At 39.2% G+C, this 21,287-nt stretch overlaps 1 protein-coding gene across 2 annotated transcripts in view; it reads right to left on the bottom strand.

Annotated features, from left to right (window-relative positions):
- The window catches only part of SEPTIN7 (septin 7), a 62,167-nt gene extending 41,086 nt beyond the window's left edge, over positions 1 to 21,081 (bottom strand). For both annotated transcript variants that reach the window (XM_075271207.1, XM_075271206.1), the window contains exons 1-2: positions 20,985 to 21,081; positions 1,465 to 1,571 (exon numbers count right to left, since the gene is read on the bottom strand). In XM_075271207.1, the coding sequence (XP_075127308.1) occupies positions 1,465 to 1,571; positions 20,985 to 20,994 (117 nt within the window). In that variant the 5' untranslated portion in view covers positions 20,995 to 21,081. The remainder of the gene's footprint in view (positions 1 to 1,464; positions 1,572 to 20,984) is intronic.
- Between the last annotated feature and the right edge of the window lie 206 nt (positions 21,082 to 21,287).

Below are 21,287 nucleotides of genomic sequence, written 5' to 3' on the forward strand. Positions count from 1 at the left end.
CGTGGGACAATGAATAAGCACAAAATTCCTGACATCAGACACTTCTGGGTGGGGATCGTGCACCCTTCAGGATATTTTGGAATGTTGAGCAGTGGTATAATATTTTATGGTAACATTTTATTTTATGCATTTTTCCAATATTCACCCCTTATGTAAAAATGTGACAAATGTCAATCACATTGACCACGGACCGATTTTTATCCAATGGAAGTTAACACAGACAGACAGCAAGCAGATCTAGAAAACTGAGGAATTGATGAAGAAAGTATATTGGAAAACTGTATAAAAGTCTTCATCATACAAATAATAATATTCATTTGCTGATAATGGACATCACATTTAAAAAACAAAAAAAAGAAAAAACAAAACACCAATTCTAGCAGCAACTACATGGGATTAATAGCTGTATTCAACAAATGCGACAAATACTTTTGGCACTTATATTTCCGCAGGGAACAACATCATGGCGTTTCCGCAATGTGCCAATAGCCACACGTACAGATGTAGTTTTTGTGGCTGTCTGTGTGTCTGGGCCGCATTTAGGAGTAGCAAATACCTGTCTGCATTTCCGGCTTGGCCAATTCAACAGAATGGGTGGGCAAGTGAAAACCACAGATAACACCCAGATACCAATCCAGTGTCATCCGTGCAGTTTTCCCTGACCCCGGAACACAGACGTCCACGTGCGTGAAGCCTTAAGGTTTGCTTCAAACTTTTGATGTCATTTTGAAAGGCAGGGAGAGGAATATCAAAGGGAGGTGAATTATGTAAGAAAAAAAAACAAAAAAAAAAAACAAACCCTTTTTTTTTTACTTTTTAAATTCACTCCTAGTTTCCCTTTCAAAAACTGCATCAACAAGCAACCTGTGTGAAAACACCCTAAAGCTGGGATCATAGAGAGTTAGTTTTATTTCATGGCCCCACAGACTTGCATGGTCGAGAAAAGGAGTAAACGAACGTTAAAAAAAAAAAAAAAAAAAAAAAAAATTGTGCATGCAACATTTTTTTCTTACTGAATCTGGCCTTGAAAAAAAATAATACAATGGAAAATGCAAGCATTAGGTGCAACTTTATTTGCACGGTTAACCTACTCTTTGTCCCGATATTATTCATGTATTCATTTTTTTTTTATTTTTTTTTCTCAGCCCTTTAGTTCTGGGTCTCCTTACCAGGCTACATGCAGAAAATCAGCATTATAATATAGTAGCATGTATAACAATGAGTTTCTTTTTAAGCTCATGCACATGATGCAGATTTTTCCCCCATAGTGAAATTGACATATGCTGCATAGGTTTTACCCATTTTCATGAAATGGGTAAAACCTACCAGAAAAATCTGCACTAAGGGGGGTGAAAACTAATAAATTCCACACAAGCATTTGCAGGTGTAGCCTAAGGGGAACTTTTTCCCAATTTTGATGTGTATCTTGGGTCAGTGCTATGGTTAAGACATATTATACTGTACCTGAACAGTTTTTTTAATTCTGTGCGATGGACCAGGGTAATCGGGTGCATATAAATCCGTTAAGAAGAGTGAATTGATGAGAGTTGACTTTCCCAAACCAGATTCACCTATAGAAAAAAAAAAAATGCACGTAAAACTACTGTTAATGGATTATTGGGAAAAAAGATGACAAGATAGACCAATATTCTCTAAAAATGAAAACATATTGTAACCAAAACGCACTTTGTATCTACAATTTATTTTTATCGTTCTTAAATTTATTGTCTGAAATAGAAACTTGTGAGGTAGTCTAAAACTAGATGCGCCCAAAATTCACCTATTTTAGGTCACAGTTGTGCAGCTATCATAATAAATTTACATCACTTTAAGGTACAGAAAATAAAGTGTTGGAGCTATTACTTTTCAAGCATCTAGCAACAAGTTTGTGTAAAAACTGCCACTTTGGTGAAAAGCAGTCCCAGGAATTTGCAAACATTTACACTTCCTCTACCACAGTAGATTATTAAAGAGGACCTTTCACCACTTTTGGGCACATGCAGTGTTATATAGTGCCAGAAAGCCGACAGTGCGCTGATTTCAGCGCACTGTCGGCTTTCCCGATCTGTGACCGGTGTAAAGAGCTTACGGTGCCGGTACCGTAGTGCTCTATGGTCAGAAGGGCGTTTCTGACCATTAGCCAGAGACGTCCTTCTGCCTCGCGGCGCCAATCGCGCTGTGCTGTGGAGCGGGGAGGAACGCCCCCTCCCTCTCCCGATAATGCTCGTCTATGGACGAGCAGAGGGAGGGGGCGTTCCTCCCCGCTCCACAGTACAGCGCGATTGGCGCCGCGAGGCAGAAGGACGTCTCTGGCTAATGGTCAGAAACGCCCTTCTGACCATAGAGCACTACGGTACCGGCACCGTAGGCTCTTTACACCGGGCACAGATCGGGAAAGCCGACAGTGCGCTGAAATCAGCGCACTGTCGGCTTTCTGGCACTATATAACACTGCATGTGCCCAAAAGTGGTGAAAGGTCCTCTTTAAGATGCAGGAGCAGATGGAGTGGAGTAACAACCAAAGGATCACACAATAAAAACTGCCGTTTGCCGTTTTCAACCATGGAAACCTATGGGCAAAAATATCCTGCCATTTATTGCGTTAAGAAGACCTTATATTAGCTGTATACACAACTGCAGGATATTTTTAGGCAAGACTGAGATATATATTCTGTCTGTCTGTGTAAAAGTTTGGACAACCCTGGTCAAAATGACTGAACATTTAAAGAGGACCTTGAATGTCCTCAGGCACATGCCTATATGTGGTGTTATATTCCGCTGAATTCAGTGCACTATCGGCTTTCCCGTTATGTGCCCCGGAGGAAGACCAATCGGTGCCATTACTGAGAGCTCTTCACTGTCAGAAGGGTGTTCCTAGCAGTCTAACTGGGAACACCCCTCCTGACAGTACTGTGTGTAGCAATGACGCTGAGTGGTGAGGAAAGCCCCCTCACAGGAAAGGAAAAAAAAAGCGTTTACAAGCTGTGAAACTTGCCAAAGGGGGCGCTACTAGGTACTAACCATGCAGGGTGTGCAAACTTTTGCATCAGGTCATTTTCATTTTTTTGTCATTTTGAAAATGTAAAATATGTGGAAAAAAATTCCCAAAAATACATTGAGAACGTGTCATCTTTAACTATGTGAATTTCAAAGATCAATTTATCTTCAACTTGCTTAACTGTTCACAATAACATTCGTTCTGACCATTTAATCCATCTTTTACTACTTACAAGCGTTGGGGGGGGGGGGACTTGAAAAGGTCAGCATCTTCTTAGAAAAACCTGATTGCAACTACTACAGACCACTTTCCTCCATAAAGTAATCATATCAACATCTTTTATATACAACTTATGACATGAGCTCTCTGAGCAGTACTGGTATTGTAAAACATTCAGGATGTGACTCTTCCAGAACTGCACAAATTATTTTTCAGTTAAACTCAGTCAGTTAAGTAGGAATTGTTGTGGAAATAAGGGTTATATAAAGATACTGCATAACACTGAGCCTTGTGGATAATCCAATCTCTGTACAGTAGCCTGTGCAAAGCAAGATCGCCTTCCACACAAGAAAAAGTAAAGTCTTAAACACAACATTAAGATGCCAAAAGTTCTTTCATTACCCCCCTCCCCCCCCCCAAAAAAAAAACAAAAAAAAACTACAGGACAGGTCACTGGCAGCCAGCTCAGAATAGACATCCTTAAATTATATATCTTTTTTTATACTCCTTAAAAACTATTCAGATACTTCCGCTATTGAGGATGCTGAACACCACACTGAAAGCCAATGTTGAGGACTGCTTGTGTTTGGTTGCTAAGGTGGGGACAAAACTGGAATGCCAAGTGAATACTCACTAAGTCTCCCTGTCAAGATATAGTAAAACGTCAAAGAATCCGTAAAAGCAATCCATGCTGGAGAAGTATGGAGGTAGATTTACAGACTCACCAACACATTTGTCTGGCCCGTTTCCCTTCTAGCGTTGGACATGGGTTCTAATTTTTTTTATTTTTTTTTGGGGGGGAGAGAGTTCTGGTGCAAATTTAGAAGCAACTTTTTATTTTACAAATTTCCACCCAAATACTGTATACATTAAATAATAAAGGTGGTCCAAAAGTTTCCTGCATACACTTTAATGGACTATATTATTTGCCACCCAATACTTACATAATTGAAATAGATAACATGCTGAGGTCATAAAATGATATTTAAGAAAACCAATGGAAAAGTATACTACTACGTATACTACTACTACTACTTGAAAAGATTTAACATTTTTGAAAAATTTGCCACAAACTGTTACCTAAAAACTATTGAGACTATCAGCAGGATAATCGGCATCAATCTAATGACAGTACGCTGTAGAGCTGCTTTGCTTTCCAAACTTGTTTTATTCTGCATCGCAGCAATATTTTCCTGAAAATTAGTATTTCATTCTTATGCAAAGGAGTTTCTTCTCTGGCCAGAGCTTTAGATAATCGTCCCTAACTGGAGCCCAGCTCTATCCCCCATTGCTTGAGTGACATCTTCCTCTTTATCAGCAGTTAGGGACGGTCAATAGTTTACTACTGACAGACTCCCTTTAAAGCTAGCATGAAGGCTGTATAAGCATATTGGTTCATGCAGTTAGTAAGTTTCCTTTTCCATAAGGACCATACTGTCGGATTTATTTATTTTTTTATTATTATTTTTTTTACGGAATAAAGCAGTACAGATCTTGTCATTTCATATCAATTAACTGGGGTCTAAAGTTATGGGAAGTAGTGTCCATGTGTGGACCTGAATGCAAATACAGTTCAGAAATGGTTAGAAAATAGAGTAGAAAATGTTTTAAGGAAAACAGAAGTCAAAAACTGCATCAGAAAACCTGTATGTAGAAACATACCCAAAGACTATTGTAAGTTACAATCTACAGAGGCAAATAGAAGTTCTAATATACAACTAATGATGAGAACTATAAACATTGTCTCGTCCTGTACCAAGTATATATAGTGTAGATAAGTGTCAACCAACATCACTTCTAAAACACTTACCGGTATATGCTGCTGTAGGACTTGTTAGTGGCACAGCAAATATAAATGTTCTTAGCTTTGCTAAAATCAACTTTTAACCTGTAAACATCACCTGTTTGGTCCACTTGGGGCATAGCTAGACCCCGTGGTCTTGTCTGTGGTCACCCCTGAACATAAACATTGACAGACCCCAATGTGTGACAGCTACAGGTGGAAACTGTGTTCTGGTAGACACAGCCACAACCCTGGGGCACCAAACAGCTCAACTACATACAGATTAAAATTGGACTCTTTCAGCATCCGGGCTGCACTTCGACACCAAGGATTAAAAGAAAAGAGGGTGAAAAAAAAAAAAAAAGTTCACTATATGAGTAACTGTCCCCACAACAGTATATACCGGTAAGTAGTTTAGATCTAATCTTAGTGGTTGTAGAGTCCCTTTATTAAATAAATTACAACAGAGTAACCTGTTAACCAGCTATGGGTGGTGTGACGTGATAAACTGGATGAAACTACAGCTCCATCATGTCACTGGCCCTACAGCGTCTTCATTTCTTAGTAAGTGAAATGCTGATTAATTTCAGAGTTATATAATTACCGGCCGTGTGGTATTGCTGCTTTCATGTGGACAGTAATGATATGCAGCCCAAATTAATCTGGGTTTCACTTACTAAGAAGAGAAAGTCACAGGCCTGGGGGCTATAACAGCATCTAGTACATTGCATGGCATTACCCTAAAAGCTGAACAAAAATATTTTAAATGAGAACATAAATTGGGAGTTAGACACAAGAGCTTCACAAAGAAGTCTCTGCAAACTAAAAAGAATTGGGATGTTTCAGTTCTTCGTATTTCCAAGAACCCTTTGGATATGCTCAGCAGCGCAGAAATGAACAGGATGAATAACACAGATTTGCATATTAGGTACAAACTACTTTGGCACATGTTAATGGAACTACTGATAACAGACGAATGAAAGCACTGAATAGTAAGAGGGAAAATAAAAGAACGATGCAACGTCACCATGGCCTATGACAGCGGCCACTTCTTAAAATCATTGCAACTCACGTAAACCCAAGAAAACCTGCTCTCCTGAGAGTGACGTATGTACTTATTTTAAAGAGGGTCTGTTACAAGATTTTAGCTAAAATAATTTGGTAGGTGTCAAACGCAAGTTTAAAACGTATCAGAGTTTTCATAGATAGGTAGCACAGTAGTGGAAAAAATGTCAAATTCTGTCACATCATTCCTGCAAGCCCTCAGTAAGTGCTAACAAGCCCATGAAGACTCCGATCAACCTCAATAATTCCTTCACAGCTCCCCTTTCTTCTTGACAGACAGGTCCCCAGTTCACTGTGTTATAACCAATGTGTGTAATGCTGCATCTGCAAAGCATATTTCATGAGCAGTGTAAGCATATTGAAGTGTCCTGCAAAGACCTCACTGAGGCATGGCGAAGGGCTAGAATTTCAGTTCCTCACATTATGACATCAGAAAAAAAAAAATCAATAGGCAAAAAGAAAGGGAAAGGTATTCTATCATTGAGAAAACTCATTTTTAACTAAGCATATATTTGATAGCCTTTAGAAAGTCTATTCCAGACATACCTTTTATTTAGTAATACTCTCAGCCATTTTTGAATTGGCCCGCTTTTATTGATATGCTAATTAGCCAGCACGGTGCACTCTGGAAGTTCATAGAGCACTGTGTGATCTGTGTAAACCGGAGTAGGTGAGAGCAGGGAAGGCTGAGGAGTCAGCAGCAGCCCTCCATGCTCTCACCTTCCCCTGTGAGCTTTGGCATGAGTTAACCCCCCCCCCCAAAAAAAAAAAAAAAAAAAAACAACAACAACAACAAACAAACAAAAAAAAAAAACCAAAACCAAAACAGCCTAATACGGATACAACTGGCAAAAGAGGCTGCGCAGCAAGACTCTGAACATATTTCAACTTTTCATGAAAACTCTGGTACCTTTTAACCCCTTCCCGACATTCGCCGTAATAGTACGGCGCTGCAGGGAAGGGCTTCCCGCAAACCGCCGTACTATTACTGCGGATGCATGGTGCGCACACAGAAACTGTGTGCGCACCATGCACAGCGGGTGTCAGCCGTAATACTAGGTTAAATTACTAGGTATATGTTGTTTTGGCTTATTTAAGGGGTGCAGTTTTGAAAATGGGGTGATTTATGGGGGGGGGCTTTAATACAAGGGTCTTTCAAAACGCTTTCATAACTGGATTAGGCCCTTTAAAAAATGGGTTTTGGAAATTTCTTGAAAATTTTGAATATTGTTGTTTCACTTGTAAATCTTATAATGTCCGTAAAAATTAAAAGGGCGCCTAAAGTTTGATGCCGACATAAAGCAGAGATCTGGGACATGAGATTTATGATATAATTTTGGCGGTCTGACTATCTGTATGTAATGTACATCATTTCAAACTATATAAAATGCATATTTTTCAAAATTTCCACCAAATTTCCAATTTTTTTATAATTAAACACAAAACATATCAACCACAATTTACCACTAACATGAAGTACAATGTGTTACGAAAAAACAATCTTAAAATCACTTTGGTAAGTTAAAGCGTTCCAAAGTTATTGCCACATAAAGTGACACATGTCAGTTTTGAAAAATCGAGCTTGGTCAGGAAGTCAAAAAGTGCCATCGGTGGGAAGGGGTTAAAGGTTTATGGAAAGATAAAGATATCCATTCATCCCCTCAGGCATAACATAAAAGCCCTATCACAAGCAATATGTTTCTGATCGGGTCAGGTCAGGTGCCAAAGATCTCAGTGCTGCATTCCAATATACAAGGAACAGAAAAGCTTACACATCTGTGTGCCACAGCCTCTATTCACTCCTACACCTATCACAGTTATGATACATCCAAGAAGAATACCCCATTAAATATTTTCCAGCATATAAGTATTGTTTGCTCATACTAAGAAAGTTATAGGAGGAGAAGTACAGCACTGGAACAAGACTTCTAGTCTAAAAATAATTCCAGAACCAGTAACAAGAATGAATTACGTAGCTGAGAATTTGACTTGGTAAAAACCCCACATTATGCAGTAAGGGCTTCTGGGAAAGTTGGGCATGATGTTCAGGGTGCTTCCCAATAGAGGGTAGCATAACAGAGGCACTGTCTCCCTATTTACATCTTGGGAGACAGATTTGCATATTTCTCCCATGTTCCCTTACAGTGGAGCGACTATGGCTGTATAAGTCTCCACACACCTAATACGTGGTCTCTCCTTAAGGAGGAACATTATCCCCATAATCTGGTCTCTCAGTCTCTCACTTCTACCAAGTCAGTTCTCTCTACGCTGCGCTGACGAGGTCCAAACAGACCGAAACAGCCATCCGTAGCTGAGAAATTGACTTGGTAAAAATCCCACATTATGCAGTAAAGGCTTCTGGGAAAGTCGGGCATGATGTTCAGGGTTCCTATAGAGAGCAGCATAACAGAGGCACTGTCTCCCTGTTTACATCTTGGGAGACAGATTTGCATATTCCTCCCATGAAATACAGTAGTTTTCCTAGCAGTGACAAGGCTGGCTTCATCTCACTACCCCTAAATGTATGCTGTGGTTACTGTCTTGAAAAGAATACACCAAAATAAAATCTGCAAAAATACACAGGCAGCATAATGGAAATCGATATTCCACAATGGAAGGATTAAGGGCTAGTTCACACGTGGGCAAAGGGGAGGTTTTTGACAGCGGAATTCACTTCAAAAACCTCTCCTTTAACATGGTGGTCTATGTAGACCACTAGCTTTTTTTTTCCTCCTAGCGTTTTCCGCCTGAAGAAGCGACATGACCTTTCTTCAGGCGGAAAACGCCTGAAGAATTGCATAGAAGTGAATGGGAGGCGAAAACCGCGCGGTAAAAAAACGCGCGGTTTTTTGCACACAAAACCGCGCGGTTTTTTGCAAAAAACCGCGCGGTTTTCGCCTGCAGTTTCTATAGCACATATAGGAAAAAAAAAACCCTAGCGAAAACCGCTAGCGAAAACCGCGTCAAAAACCTCGTCAAAAACCGCGTGGAATGCAAAAAACAGCGTCAAAAAAACTCCTCGAGGTTTTTTACCTCGCACAAATAAGCTAGGCGGTTTTCACGTGTGAACTGACCCTAAGTGTGCTTGAAGTGGTAATTGGAGACTGAAACAATACAATTTTAGCTTTTGTCCACGTATTTAGATACCGGAGAATGAGGTGTAAGCCGACAAGTTACAGGATTCATGTGGTTGACTTTAAAACCGTACATTGGCATCAGCAAAAATAAAATGATAGTGAAGTTCTAACATACTTTATACATTAATTCCAAGGTAGTAGGTAACCAATGGAAACAAAGGTTTAGGAATGGTGAAATCCACCATGCCAGATGCTTCTTTCCCCACTGACATCTGCCTCTGGAGAAGACAGTGGTTACCATAAATATCAGCACAGCTCCCACCGCTGGAAAACAGCCCAACTCAAGACCACATAAATGGCTGACAGCCACGGCCAGACAGAATCCGTAAAGCCCCTCTTATAGATACACATACGAATCCCTATGACGTATACACAACAAACTAGGCATCTAATTCATTTCAAACAATCATTTCATTGTGAAGCTGGAGATGCGAACTGGCCTCAACTCCATAGCCATGTTAAAATGAGCTGTTAGTAGTGTAATGCTACTGAGTAGCTGACGGTTTTATTGTCCTCATGAATGTCAGGTTTTATATATTGATATCGTTTGTTTCAGAACACATATCTCCCCACTGTCAGAAGGGCGCCCCTCACAGCGTGGCATCATGATTGAACATTCCTTAGTGGCGATGATGCTGGGCTGTGAGGAACGCGCACCCCTCTCCCCCAGTCTCCCTCTATTGCTAAATATGAGCTATCACAACCAAAGTAGATAGATATTATATCATGCACAATCACGGGGCAGTTTCTGAACGAGACAGTCAGCTGTGAAGCAATACTTGTCTGCAGTTTATTGCAGCTAGCCTCCACCAACCGGCTCAAAGAGAAATGCAAACTACAAATATATCATGCGGGAGGGGAGGCTAAAAACTTCAGACTGTAACTGATATATTGATCATTCAAAGCGTTACTCCTTGTGTATAAACATGGCAACTTAAGCTGAAAAGTCAAATGAAGTGACTTTTTTAAACTTCAAAATACAGGCCATTTTCTGTAATGTCTTTGCATCAAAGATCTTCATTGTTCCAAACAAGGTTGTATAATTAATAATAAAGGCTAGCAGTTCTAGATCTTCATGTGACTAAACAGAAGAACCTCTTTCTCTACTGAGAGTGTCTTGTGGTTTGTAAAGAATGTGAAGTATGCTAGTGTTGTACTCCTAACTATGAAGAACTAGGTCTGTAACCAATCAATGAGTTTAGCAGAAGTTTTAATAGTAGCTGTGGACCTCTATCCTTTAACAATAGTAATGATCATCTGTGTATCTACAGCAGCAATATCTTAAGATTTTATAAGGGAATGTAGGTCTGGTATCAAGGTTAAATAGGCTCATGCTTGGAAACTTTGTGTAGTTTACCACTAAAAGGCTATAGCTATAGATCGCTATATAATCGCTATAGATTAATGTACCATAAGAGACCCAGGGGTAGGACCCACACCTATCAAGATGCAGAACTTGAATCTATCAGGCATTCTATCCCATGGATATAGCCATAAAGCCTGAGATAGAATATCCCTGGATGGCACAACAGTGCCACTCAGTCTGTCCTAGATCGGGCACCATGGTTTTGCTTAGATGTTGTTGGAAGGAAGTGTGTGCTAGGGAAAAAAAAAAAACTAAACAAATTAATTAGAGGCACTGAGAAATTAGTGTTCAGCTCTTTTCTACACAAGACAGGAAACAGTCTAACCCCCTGTAGAGAGGCTATGTAGAACAGTCTATGAGAGAGAAAAGCTGGCAGTGTATGGCTATATAGAAAGAGCAGCAGATGCTAGAATGGAGTGGGTAAAATCAGGTGCTGACTAGTGTGCTGTGGATCCAGTAGGTGGCGCTGTCTTCAGTAATTGTTAATAGGAGGCACCACCTCCTGTATACAGGTTAAACCAAGCGGGTTAGGGCTGTATATAGGAGAAGCATAGTTATCCTCTACTTCGACAATACAACACCTGAAAATGCAGAGGCTCTGGGTATGCTAGCAGTGATGGGCTGGCAGGCAGAGCTGAAGAAGCGCTATCGACTCGATCCATGGCACAGCTAAATTAAACCAAACCAATCTAAGCTCAACCAAGAAAGCGCTGCGCAGCCAGTAATGAAACATGGCTGAAATGAATCAGGGTTTCACTTACTGAGGAGTGAAAGTATCGGCAGCCCAGGGACTGAATGCGGCTATAGCCACATCAAGGCACCACCAAAACAGTCCGTCATGTTATATGTGTGTGAATTTTCAACAGCTTTCGTGAATATGCATCTATAGGTTATTGTCACAACTTTATATGGTCCTATTTCAAAATTCATGTATAGGCCTAGCCTAAATGTTAGCCAAGTGTTAAGCTCACAAATCTAAGTCATTTTCAGTACAACATAACTTGGCATTATACAAGCTTTCTACTTTGCCAAAAACTACAAGCTGTAAACTCATACAGTAAATTGCAAATAGTTAATGCGACTCCCCATAGAGCACAAATATATTATGAAGAGCTAAAAGGTTTCAAGGATGCAACAGACAGGAATTTACATTTTATGTTCATGTTCTAAAATAAAATAACATCTTCACATGATGAATTAATAAAGTCAGCCTCACCGTTTAGAAACCAAACACATATATATTTATGAGTATGTATTGCATCGGAGCTCATGACCATGTAATGCAGCATGAAAGAACCTTCTGTTGACGCTCTATGGCACTTAAGGACTTCTATCTATTCACCTAACCATGCTAGACACATTTCAAGCCGCAGCTGCTGTTCCAATGCCAACAGCCTCACTAACAGCTGCAGCAACAAATACAATTTTTAGCACTGCTGGATGGACCCATCTAGAATGTTTTATGGATTATGGCATTTCAAATTCTTTTCCTTCCCTCGTATGTTTTTCCCATTTTCTGATTTCTTGTTTGTGCAATTTATGTTCCTCCTTGGGAAGGTGGTCACAGACCTTACAATGTGTGTGCATGAGAAGTAACACTATTTGTGGCCATGATTGTGGCCAATATTTAAAACCTGAAAAAACACTTTGTTCAAGACTATACATTGATGGAGTATCCTTACGACGGATCATTAGCATTAGTTAAATTGACCTGCATCATACTGATTATATACAGCAGATAAATGTACAGTGTACAGAGCCAGAAGCAGATAGCTGTGTATGCAGTATAAAGGGCTGGTCCCGATATTGCTGCTCGGCATAGTCAATACACCATGTACGGAGCAGTCTGCGGAGCTAAGCAAACTGAGCTCTGAGCAGGTGGCTGGTGGGTGTTGGACCCTATCAAACGAATACAGATTACCCATCCTAAGGATATCCCATCAATTTAATGTATTCTGTCATTGACAAGTATGTTTTTCTAATAGTCTGTATATTCTCTGTTTAGATACCATGTAGTGACACTCTTGAAAAACTGATAAAAATGACTGGATACAATACAAAAGTGCATTGCAGTTTTTGCATCAGATCAAACAACTACCAGTATCTATTAGGACAAGGCGGCTACTAATGTCAATAGGAAACCTAAGCTTTACATCCAGCAGTCATTTATTAAGTCACTACAAGGGTCTGTCCTGGCCTCATCAGCCAATGAATACATTTCTTACATAGTTCCACTATAAAATGCTTCACACCCATAGCAAGAGTTAACATTTGTTGCACATTCTTTTCCTCTGTAAATGCCTTTCCTTTCCTTCCGCTTCAGGATACTCCTGCAGTGTAGAGAAATCTGAAAATCCTGACATAGGGTGTAAGTCTTGAAGCACTGTTAGATCTGTAAAGAGGCTCCACATAGTAGCCAAAGAAGCAACATCAAATTCATAGCATCAAAATATTATTCAGCTTCTAAAAGGGAAAACTCCTCAGGACAGATCCAGGCACATTACTGGTTGTGTAATGACACCCAGCACTTTAAGCTATAGCTTTCTATACATAAAGAGCATAGGCGGCGGCGACAAAAATCCACAGTCAGGCAGCACATAGATGAGCTTTATTTGTAAGGGTAAACTAAGTAATAAAACCATGTAAATTAAATAGTACAATGCTAGTTCTATAACAATAAGATCAGAACTTGATCCGATCATAAAAGATACAAGATCAGATATAAATTATACTTAAAACAGGACATACAACACTATTTATAGCATACATATTAAAGAACGGCTTGTTCCGTGGCTACAATGCATCTAACAAATAATTAAGCAACTTTACCAATTTACTATTTTGCATCTTCAGTTCCTATGCAAACCTATGTGTTGCCATGGTTACAGACTACAAAGTCTGTGCAGTCCATTTCATTATGAGAAATTCAGCAGTGGAATTGTCAAGTGTGGACACACTCTTAAAGTGTAACAAATTTTTATTTTTATTTTTCAAAAATTCATAGCTCAGTTGAAGAAACTTTAATATACTTAATATAAGAAAATTGCCTGTTTCTTCACTTATTTATTTCCTTTCCCTATGGAAAGGGCAGGAGCGCTTCCCCAATAGAGAGACATCAGCAATACAGAGACCGTTCTTTTTCACTACTACTATGCAGCCTTCTGACAGAAATTACACATTTAATGCTGTATATGGCCTCATATCTCTCTCCTCTTCCCCTCTCCTACTCCATAGGGGAGCAGAAACCTAAAAAGAACCACCATTTTTAGAATATATTTATTAAAAGCAGATCATAAAATCTATCTGTATCATACCCTGTATTTATAGTCTAGTGTCCCTGATATTATGTGCACTTGGCTTCTCAACCTTTTACTTTCTATTTTACAGTTACTCCTGGCAGAATTATAGTTACCAGTAGTAATACTAGTAATGATATATGAGGAGCAGGCTGCCCCTTCCTTCACTGCTGTACACACCCCCTGCCCTAGACAGAAAAGCAAAACGTGATGCAGCCATAATGGGGCTTTATGGAAACCATATAAGAAGGTTTATACTGCCAGAGAACGCATTGGCCCCCCATGACCCTGCAGATATTTCAACTTCTGAAGGAAACTCCAGTACCCTTTCAGTGATTTACTTTAAAGGACTCGTTCAGGCTTATTTTTTTAATGGCCTATTCTCAGGATAAGTATCGTAATTGACAGACCATTTGTACACTATTCTGTGTTCACATCACAGAAGAGGTTATGTAAAATCCACAAAATTGCTATTCGGCACTAGTTTTGTATTTCATATTTTGGAACATAGTCTGGTTTAACGGGGGGGGGGTTTGAATAATATAAAACCAAAAAAATGAAAAGATACAGATCCTGTCTTGCACTACATTGAAGCCCCATCTGTGAACTAAAAATATGTCTCTTTACAAAAAACTTACAAAAAACTTGACACCCCCTCTTCCCAGTAATCGCTCAGGATTTTTAATAAATTGACAACTGGGTGTGTCCAGTCAGCACTCCAATTCCAAGTATGCTCCTTTAACAAAGTGAATAGTAACAGCAAGCGATTTATTTATAATTCTTGAGGAGGAATAAGACACACAATGGCACAACAGTTGGAAATTATTGTATAGGGAATGCAAAAGTTTACAAAAAGACATGTCAGGAAAGCAGAGAGCTCTTTATAGCTAATATGTCAGCATTATTTATGGAAGGTATACAGCTTCCTATAAAGAGTAATCATGGTAAAATATACACGGAAAAGGAAACTAAAGTGTATATGAATAATCTTTTGTGAAATTAATTGCAGGCTAAGAACTATTTTTTTGGAATGTTCACAAGCTAATGTGAACCACATGTCATATCCCAAAAGTTTCTCGGGCAAACGGTTTCAGTTTCAGCAGAGATTAAAATGGGAAGTCTATCCAAGGGAAGCTCATTTTCTTGGCAAACAATTAAGGATCATTTTCACTTTTGACTGTAGGTGCGGTACATACAGCAAACTGTGAAGATGCCAGTCAAAACAGAAACATCAGGAAAGACGATGAACAAAACAAATTGCAGCACAAATGCTTTTACAGAGGACCTTTCACCAAATGCAACAAGTTCAACTCTTAATATCAATGAATAACTGCTGCTTCATGGATTCTGGCAGTCGGAAATTTTTCCTGAGCAATCAATGCTGTTAATTTTGGTGTCTGATGTGCTATTTAGACTCTGTACTGTCAAGGGGGCAGTGTCAGGCCGGAGCAGACAAGGGGTGTGATTCGGAGCTCTGACACGGACTGCCTCTTATTGGAGCTTTGAATCACACCGCCCTGCCTGACACTGCCCTTCTAACAAGGACTTTTCATGTCCTCATCGACGTACGGCATTATATACTGCTAGAGAGTAGACAGCGCGCTGAATTTACTACCGATATCTCAAGCAGCAGGGCACATACTGGAAAAGCCGACAGTGTGCTGAATTCAGCGCACCATTGGCTTGTAGTGGTATATAAAACCGTACATTGAGGAAGATGTGAAAGGTCCTCTTTAAACAAAAGACAATTCCCCACCTCCAACAAATCCAGCTCTTTGCATTAATTAATAGGTGCTGCTCTGTTGATTCTGGCACAGTTGGAATTTCTCTAGTCCCCAACGTTACTGAGCAATCGGTGCTGTTACTTGTGGTGCCTGATATGCTATTTAGGCCCTGTACGGTCAGAAGACTATGTCAGACAGAAGCAGACAAGGGATGTGACTCAGCACTCTGACACTGGTTGCCTCTGATTGGAGCTTAGAATCAGCCCGCTTGACATTACATGGCTTACCTGAAGATAGCACATCAAACCTACCTTCATTTGTTGCTTGGGAATGGTGGGGGCTAGAGAAAAAAATCCAAGTATGCTGGAATCAGTGAAGCAGGCGATATTAAAACTTGAATTGGTGGAGCTGGTGAAAAGTTCTCTTTAACACACAGGATAGGTTTAGAATGAGAAACTTATTAAGCTCAATAAAAGGTAGAAACTTACTTAGATCAATAAGTATGTTTTCAGGAATAAGTATAGTGTTCATTGCTATAATAAAATATTTATGAATTTAAAGGGGTTCTCCCATCTCAGCCTTTCAGCCAGGCTGCCTGTAGTGTCTGCTTCTCACTTCCTGCATTTCTCTCCCTCCTACTGAACGGGACACACACTTCTGCAGATATGCAGATATGCAGATTCTTCTACAGAATGGACTCCATGTTATCTCCATGTTATCTGTGTGTTTACATAGAGAGATAACAGACTTGGCTTTATCAACAAACTACAATTAGCTCAATGAACTGTCCGGCTGGCACATAGTGATGTCACTTGTTCTATCTCTCAGGTCCTTGGTTATAGCAACGCAATGTAAATAATGGGAGGAATAAATTCACATACCAGAAAAACAAAGCAGAATTTCTAAAGCAATATATTTAGAAAAAGGCTTCAATTTCGATAAGCTACCAGTATATGTAGGATCCTTGAGATGGGAAAACCCTCTTAACCATTAGGATAAGGGTCGTACTACTGTTATTAGAGTCCATTGGATGAGAACAATGGACATAAACAGTAGTAAAGTGACAGATTCAGACTGAGCTCCCCCAGTCAGTCTGTTCTATTGATAATAATGTAAAATCATGAATGACACTTTCTTCCATCATGTTTGTTTAGTTTTGTGTAACAGAAGAATTATGTCCTGCATGTAAGATTTTCTTCTATTAGAAAAGTAAAATGGACAGAAGAGGTGGCTCGGTTTACACCTGTCATTAATGTCTGTTGCTCTCATTCTATGATGGACAAGAACAACGACATAAAACAATAGTTTGAACCGATTTTTAAAGGACAAAGCCAACAGAACATAGAACATCTGCATTAAAGACAGAAACACAAGACATAGTATTATATTAAAAGGATAGAGGAGGCAGCACAAGCAGAGAGAGATAGAAGCTGAAACTGAGGCTTAGTAATGATGTTGCATGAATTTCAGAGAAAAGCTATGCCGCAGATTCTCCTCCATTTACAGTGTGCCGTAAACTAGTGTACCGGTGACAAAGCAGCACTGACAGAAGTTCTTGTCAGTCTGAGGACTGGTGGGAACAGGATGTGCACTCTGACCAAGGTTAGAAGATCACACATTTTTTTTGAAAATTTAATTTTACCCCATCCCCAAGTCCTAGCTAGTGTTTTTTTCAGTTCTTTTAAAAAGGAGTTTTCCAGAATAATTTAAAAACTAAAAAACTACATCTTGAAAGAACTAATACAAATTCATGATCAGCTAGAAGAAAAATTTCTCTGGAAAAAACACCTTCTAATGACTATAAAATATCATCTAAGCAAGGTGGTAACCATTCACAAGATACAGCTCATGCCAAGCTAGCATATACTATAAAAGCACACATACGCTTATTCTAACATCCTAGTCACCTTTCTTGACAGAATGAAAAAAAAGAATATGATTAATCCATAACAAAATGGCTTTTCAAGATAATATTTGTCTCATGCAGTATTAGAGTCAGGTCTTTCTGAACTAGGATACGCTTCCATAAAAAAAATAGTTTGTCGCCTTATGTGAAAACAATTACATAACCAAAACAGGTATTGCCAAGTTTTGTATGGGAGTTTCTCTCAAAATATAAGAATTGAGGATTCCGTGCTTCAGTCCATTCAAACATAAAAGTTCAGTTCAGTTCCTTGGCTCTGAGCGATTGCTGCTTGAATAAAAAACACAGGAAGCTTCCCAGACCAAACGAAAAGGAACATGGGGGATGGGACGCAAATTAAGCCAAGAAACAAATTGTTTTTAACCTCTACTAGCATGGTTGATCATGCTTTACTCATATTTGTGCTTCAGTGACTGTTTCAATGCTTCTAAAGTGCAATCCAAGACAAGCTACAGTATTATGAAAACTATATATCTTACTGAGAAACGCACAACAAAATATAATATTGAATGTTCAATAATAAACTGTAATTTAAAGGGATTTTCCACATCCATAATCCATATCCACAGATCAGGAGTATTTATCACCCATTATGAATGGAGCAGTGGCTGGATAGCGGACACACCCCTCCATTTATTTTAATGGGAGAATAGGAATTAGGGAGTACTGTACTTTGGCCATTTCCAGCACTCCTACTAAATGAATGGAGCCGTGCACATGCTGCCTGACCACTAGTTCTATTAGAACAAGGAACAAAATTTCCAATTCTCCTAATCAGAGGAGGTCTGAATGGTCAGACTAGCTTGACCTTTGTTAGCAATGCCCTCATTAAGGCTATGTGAGCCAATCATAAAGCTCAATACAACATTTATAACCTTCACTACCTTCCTAATAAATTACATAGACCATAATAGATAACACCGATGGGACAACTGGCCACAGCTTAAAAAGTAAACTAACCTGACTGACAACTATAGGGAACAGAGACACGCTGGTACCTATAAAGTCAGCAAATTTCAAAAGAACTGGTCAATTATCTTATATGTAAAGGGGTCTCCTAATTCCTAAACAAACGGAAAAAAGAAAAATAGATGGACGTTTATGTTTTGACGTTTTGTATGAAGAAGAAAAAAAAAAAAAAGTGGTCTGAAGAGAGTCTTCCTATGCTGATTATATACACGCTTGATCAAGGATGCATGTATATGAGGAAGCTGGGGCTAACAAGCATTCAGTTGGCAGCCATTAAACATGACTCATCTCCAATTCAGTGTGACAGTCCCAGATTACCAGTGACATGAGTAACCGCAGTGCATGACCAGATTTTATAGGCTTTGTCAACTAAGGAACTATGGACGCCTGACATAAGTCTACCACTGCTTTTAGTTATGGTCCATATAATTAACAAGGTTTGGTGCTTTTAGCTGAAAACCAAACAAACGGTACTGGCCTCTTGTACAATTTGTGTATAAATATGAATCTAGATTCTATATTAGATCAGCATGTGATATAAAATTCACATATAACCAAAATAAATGAAGATTCACCACCTCATTTCATTGAGAGGAAAAATCTGTATGTATAAGCTGGATATAAGCCACAGTTTGGTTTCAGAACAGATGGGGGAAGGAGGAGAATCTTCAAGTTGAAGCATATGGGTCTTTGTTTGCCAGTGCTATAAAATGTAGGCTTCTTTCAGTCTATGCATAGTGGAGTGAAATCATACCAGCAAAACCTGTATCATGTAAGAGGCATTCAATTTAATAGAAATATTACAATGAGTAGTAAAGTTCAATTTTCAGGGAAACTTTAAATACAATCTGTAAAATATAAACCCCACAATATACTCAGTAGTGTGAACCCCACACCAGTTAATGTCCATTGCTCTCATCGGTCACAGGACTGAGTATATTATATACTTCTGTTCTGTTGAAGCCTACAGAATGCCGATATCTCAGCTCAAAGGTAAAATTTTGCTTTTTTTTTTTTTAACAAAGTTTATGTGAAAGCTATACAAATTTGTCAAATTTTAAATATTTAAAGCATGTGTATATAAGAAATGGAAAGTAGATTCTAAGACTACTGTAAAGCCTGAAATTGAGCAAAAGTAGGTCTCCGTGGTCACTTCCAGTTAAAGGGAGTCTGTCACTGCCCCAGCTACTGTAAACCACTCCCATAGTGCTGTAGATGCTGTTAGCAGAATAAAAACAATACCCTTGCTATGTTTCAGAGCCCGAGGGATGTGTAAAAAAAAACAAAAAAAAACCCAACACTTTTTTTTTACTCAAATGAGGATTTTTGAGCACAGTTTGGAGTTTCTTCTATTACTGAGCACTGCTGCATCATCACTAAACACGCCCATCCTACTCCACTGACTCGGAGTTTTTCACTAGCCCCATCAACCCCCCATTCCTGAGAAATCAGTGCTGTTCATTTTGATGCCCAATATGCTATGTGGACTATGTACTGTGTTCTAAATAGTATGTCAGGCTCCAAAACTATCTAGTGAATGCAGAGGTTTAGAGAAAAAATTCCAACTGTGCCAGAATCGGTGAAGAAGAACCTATTAAATGATGTAACGAGCTGGACGTGGCAGAGGTGGTGAAAGGTCTTCTTTCAAAAGCATTGCTTACTTTATAGAAGCCAAAAGAAAATGCCCCATCATATCTCAAAACTTTTAGGCTGATGTTCCATCCCTCTCTCATGCTTTAAGAAGTTGCTTTTAACACCTACTACGGGTCCAGTTCTTTACATCATTTAATATATGCTACTCAAGAGATTCCGGCACAGTTGGAAATTTTTCTCTAGCACCAACGTTCCCAAGCAATCAATGCTGTTAGCTGTGGTGCCTGATATGCAATTTACAGATCTGTACTGTCAGGAGGGCGGTGTCAGGCAGAAGCAGGCAAGGGGTGTGATTCTGAACTCTGACACTGACTGCCTCCGATTAGGGCTCTGAATTACACCCCCCTGCCTGACATTACAGATCAAATGGCACATCAGGTACCAAAATTAACTGCGCTTGTTGCATGGGAATGGTGGAGGTTAGAGAGAAAATTCCAGCTGTGCTTGAATGAGTGGAGCAGCACTTATTAACAGATACTAACAACTTGAATTGATGAAGGTGATGAAATGCCCTCTTTAAGTATAGCTCTGCCTGTATAGATTGCCTGCCAGGTGCAAAAACAAGCTCACAGGAAACTCCAGTATAGTGCAATGGATCTCACTGGGAGTAAGTTTTATTTTGGAATTATGGCAAACCACACACAATTACAGACATGGGGTCATTACAATACATACTTCAGACATGCACTATTACTAGAGAAATACAATTACTATTATTTAGATTACAAACTCAAATCAATAGCTGCAAAAGTAAAACCATCTAACTGTAAGAGTTAGGCATGTTCATGGTTCACATTAAAAAAACAAAAACACAACGCATGAATAAAATTAGAAATTGTGATCTCTCTCACCTACAACCATAAGCGTGAATTCAAAACCCCTCTTTACAGATTTCCTGTACACTTGATTTGGCAGATTGGCAAAGCCCACATATCCTTCAAGGTTCTTCTGTTGCTGCAGTCAATGAAGAAAGAAAAAAAAAAAACAACACGTCAGAAGAGTTTCTACAGTTAACAGTCTGTCCTACCCTCAGTAGTACAAAGTGAATGTTTTTGGCTTCCTTCATATCTATTCAGTAGGTTTTGCATCTATTTGAATGACTCACACACAAGCTAAATTTAGATGGCTATTTCTAGACAAAGAGCTTTACTCAA

The sequence above is a fragment of the Leptodactylus fuscus genome, chromosome 4, assembly GCF_031893055.1.
Source record: "Leptodactylus fuscus isolate aLepFus1 chromosome 4, aLepFus1.hap2, whole genome shotgun sequence".
Taxonomy (NCBI): Eukaryota; Metazoa; Chordata; class Amphibia; order Anura; family Leptodactylidae; genus Leptodactylus; species Leptodactylus fuscus.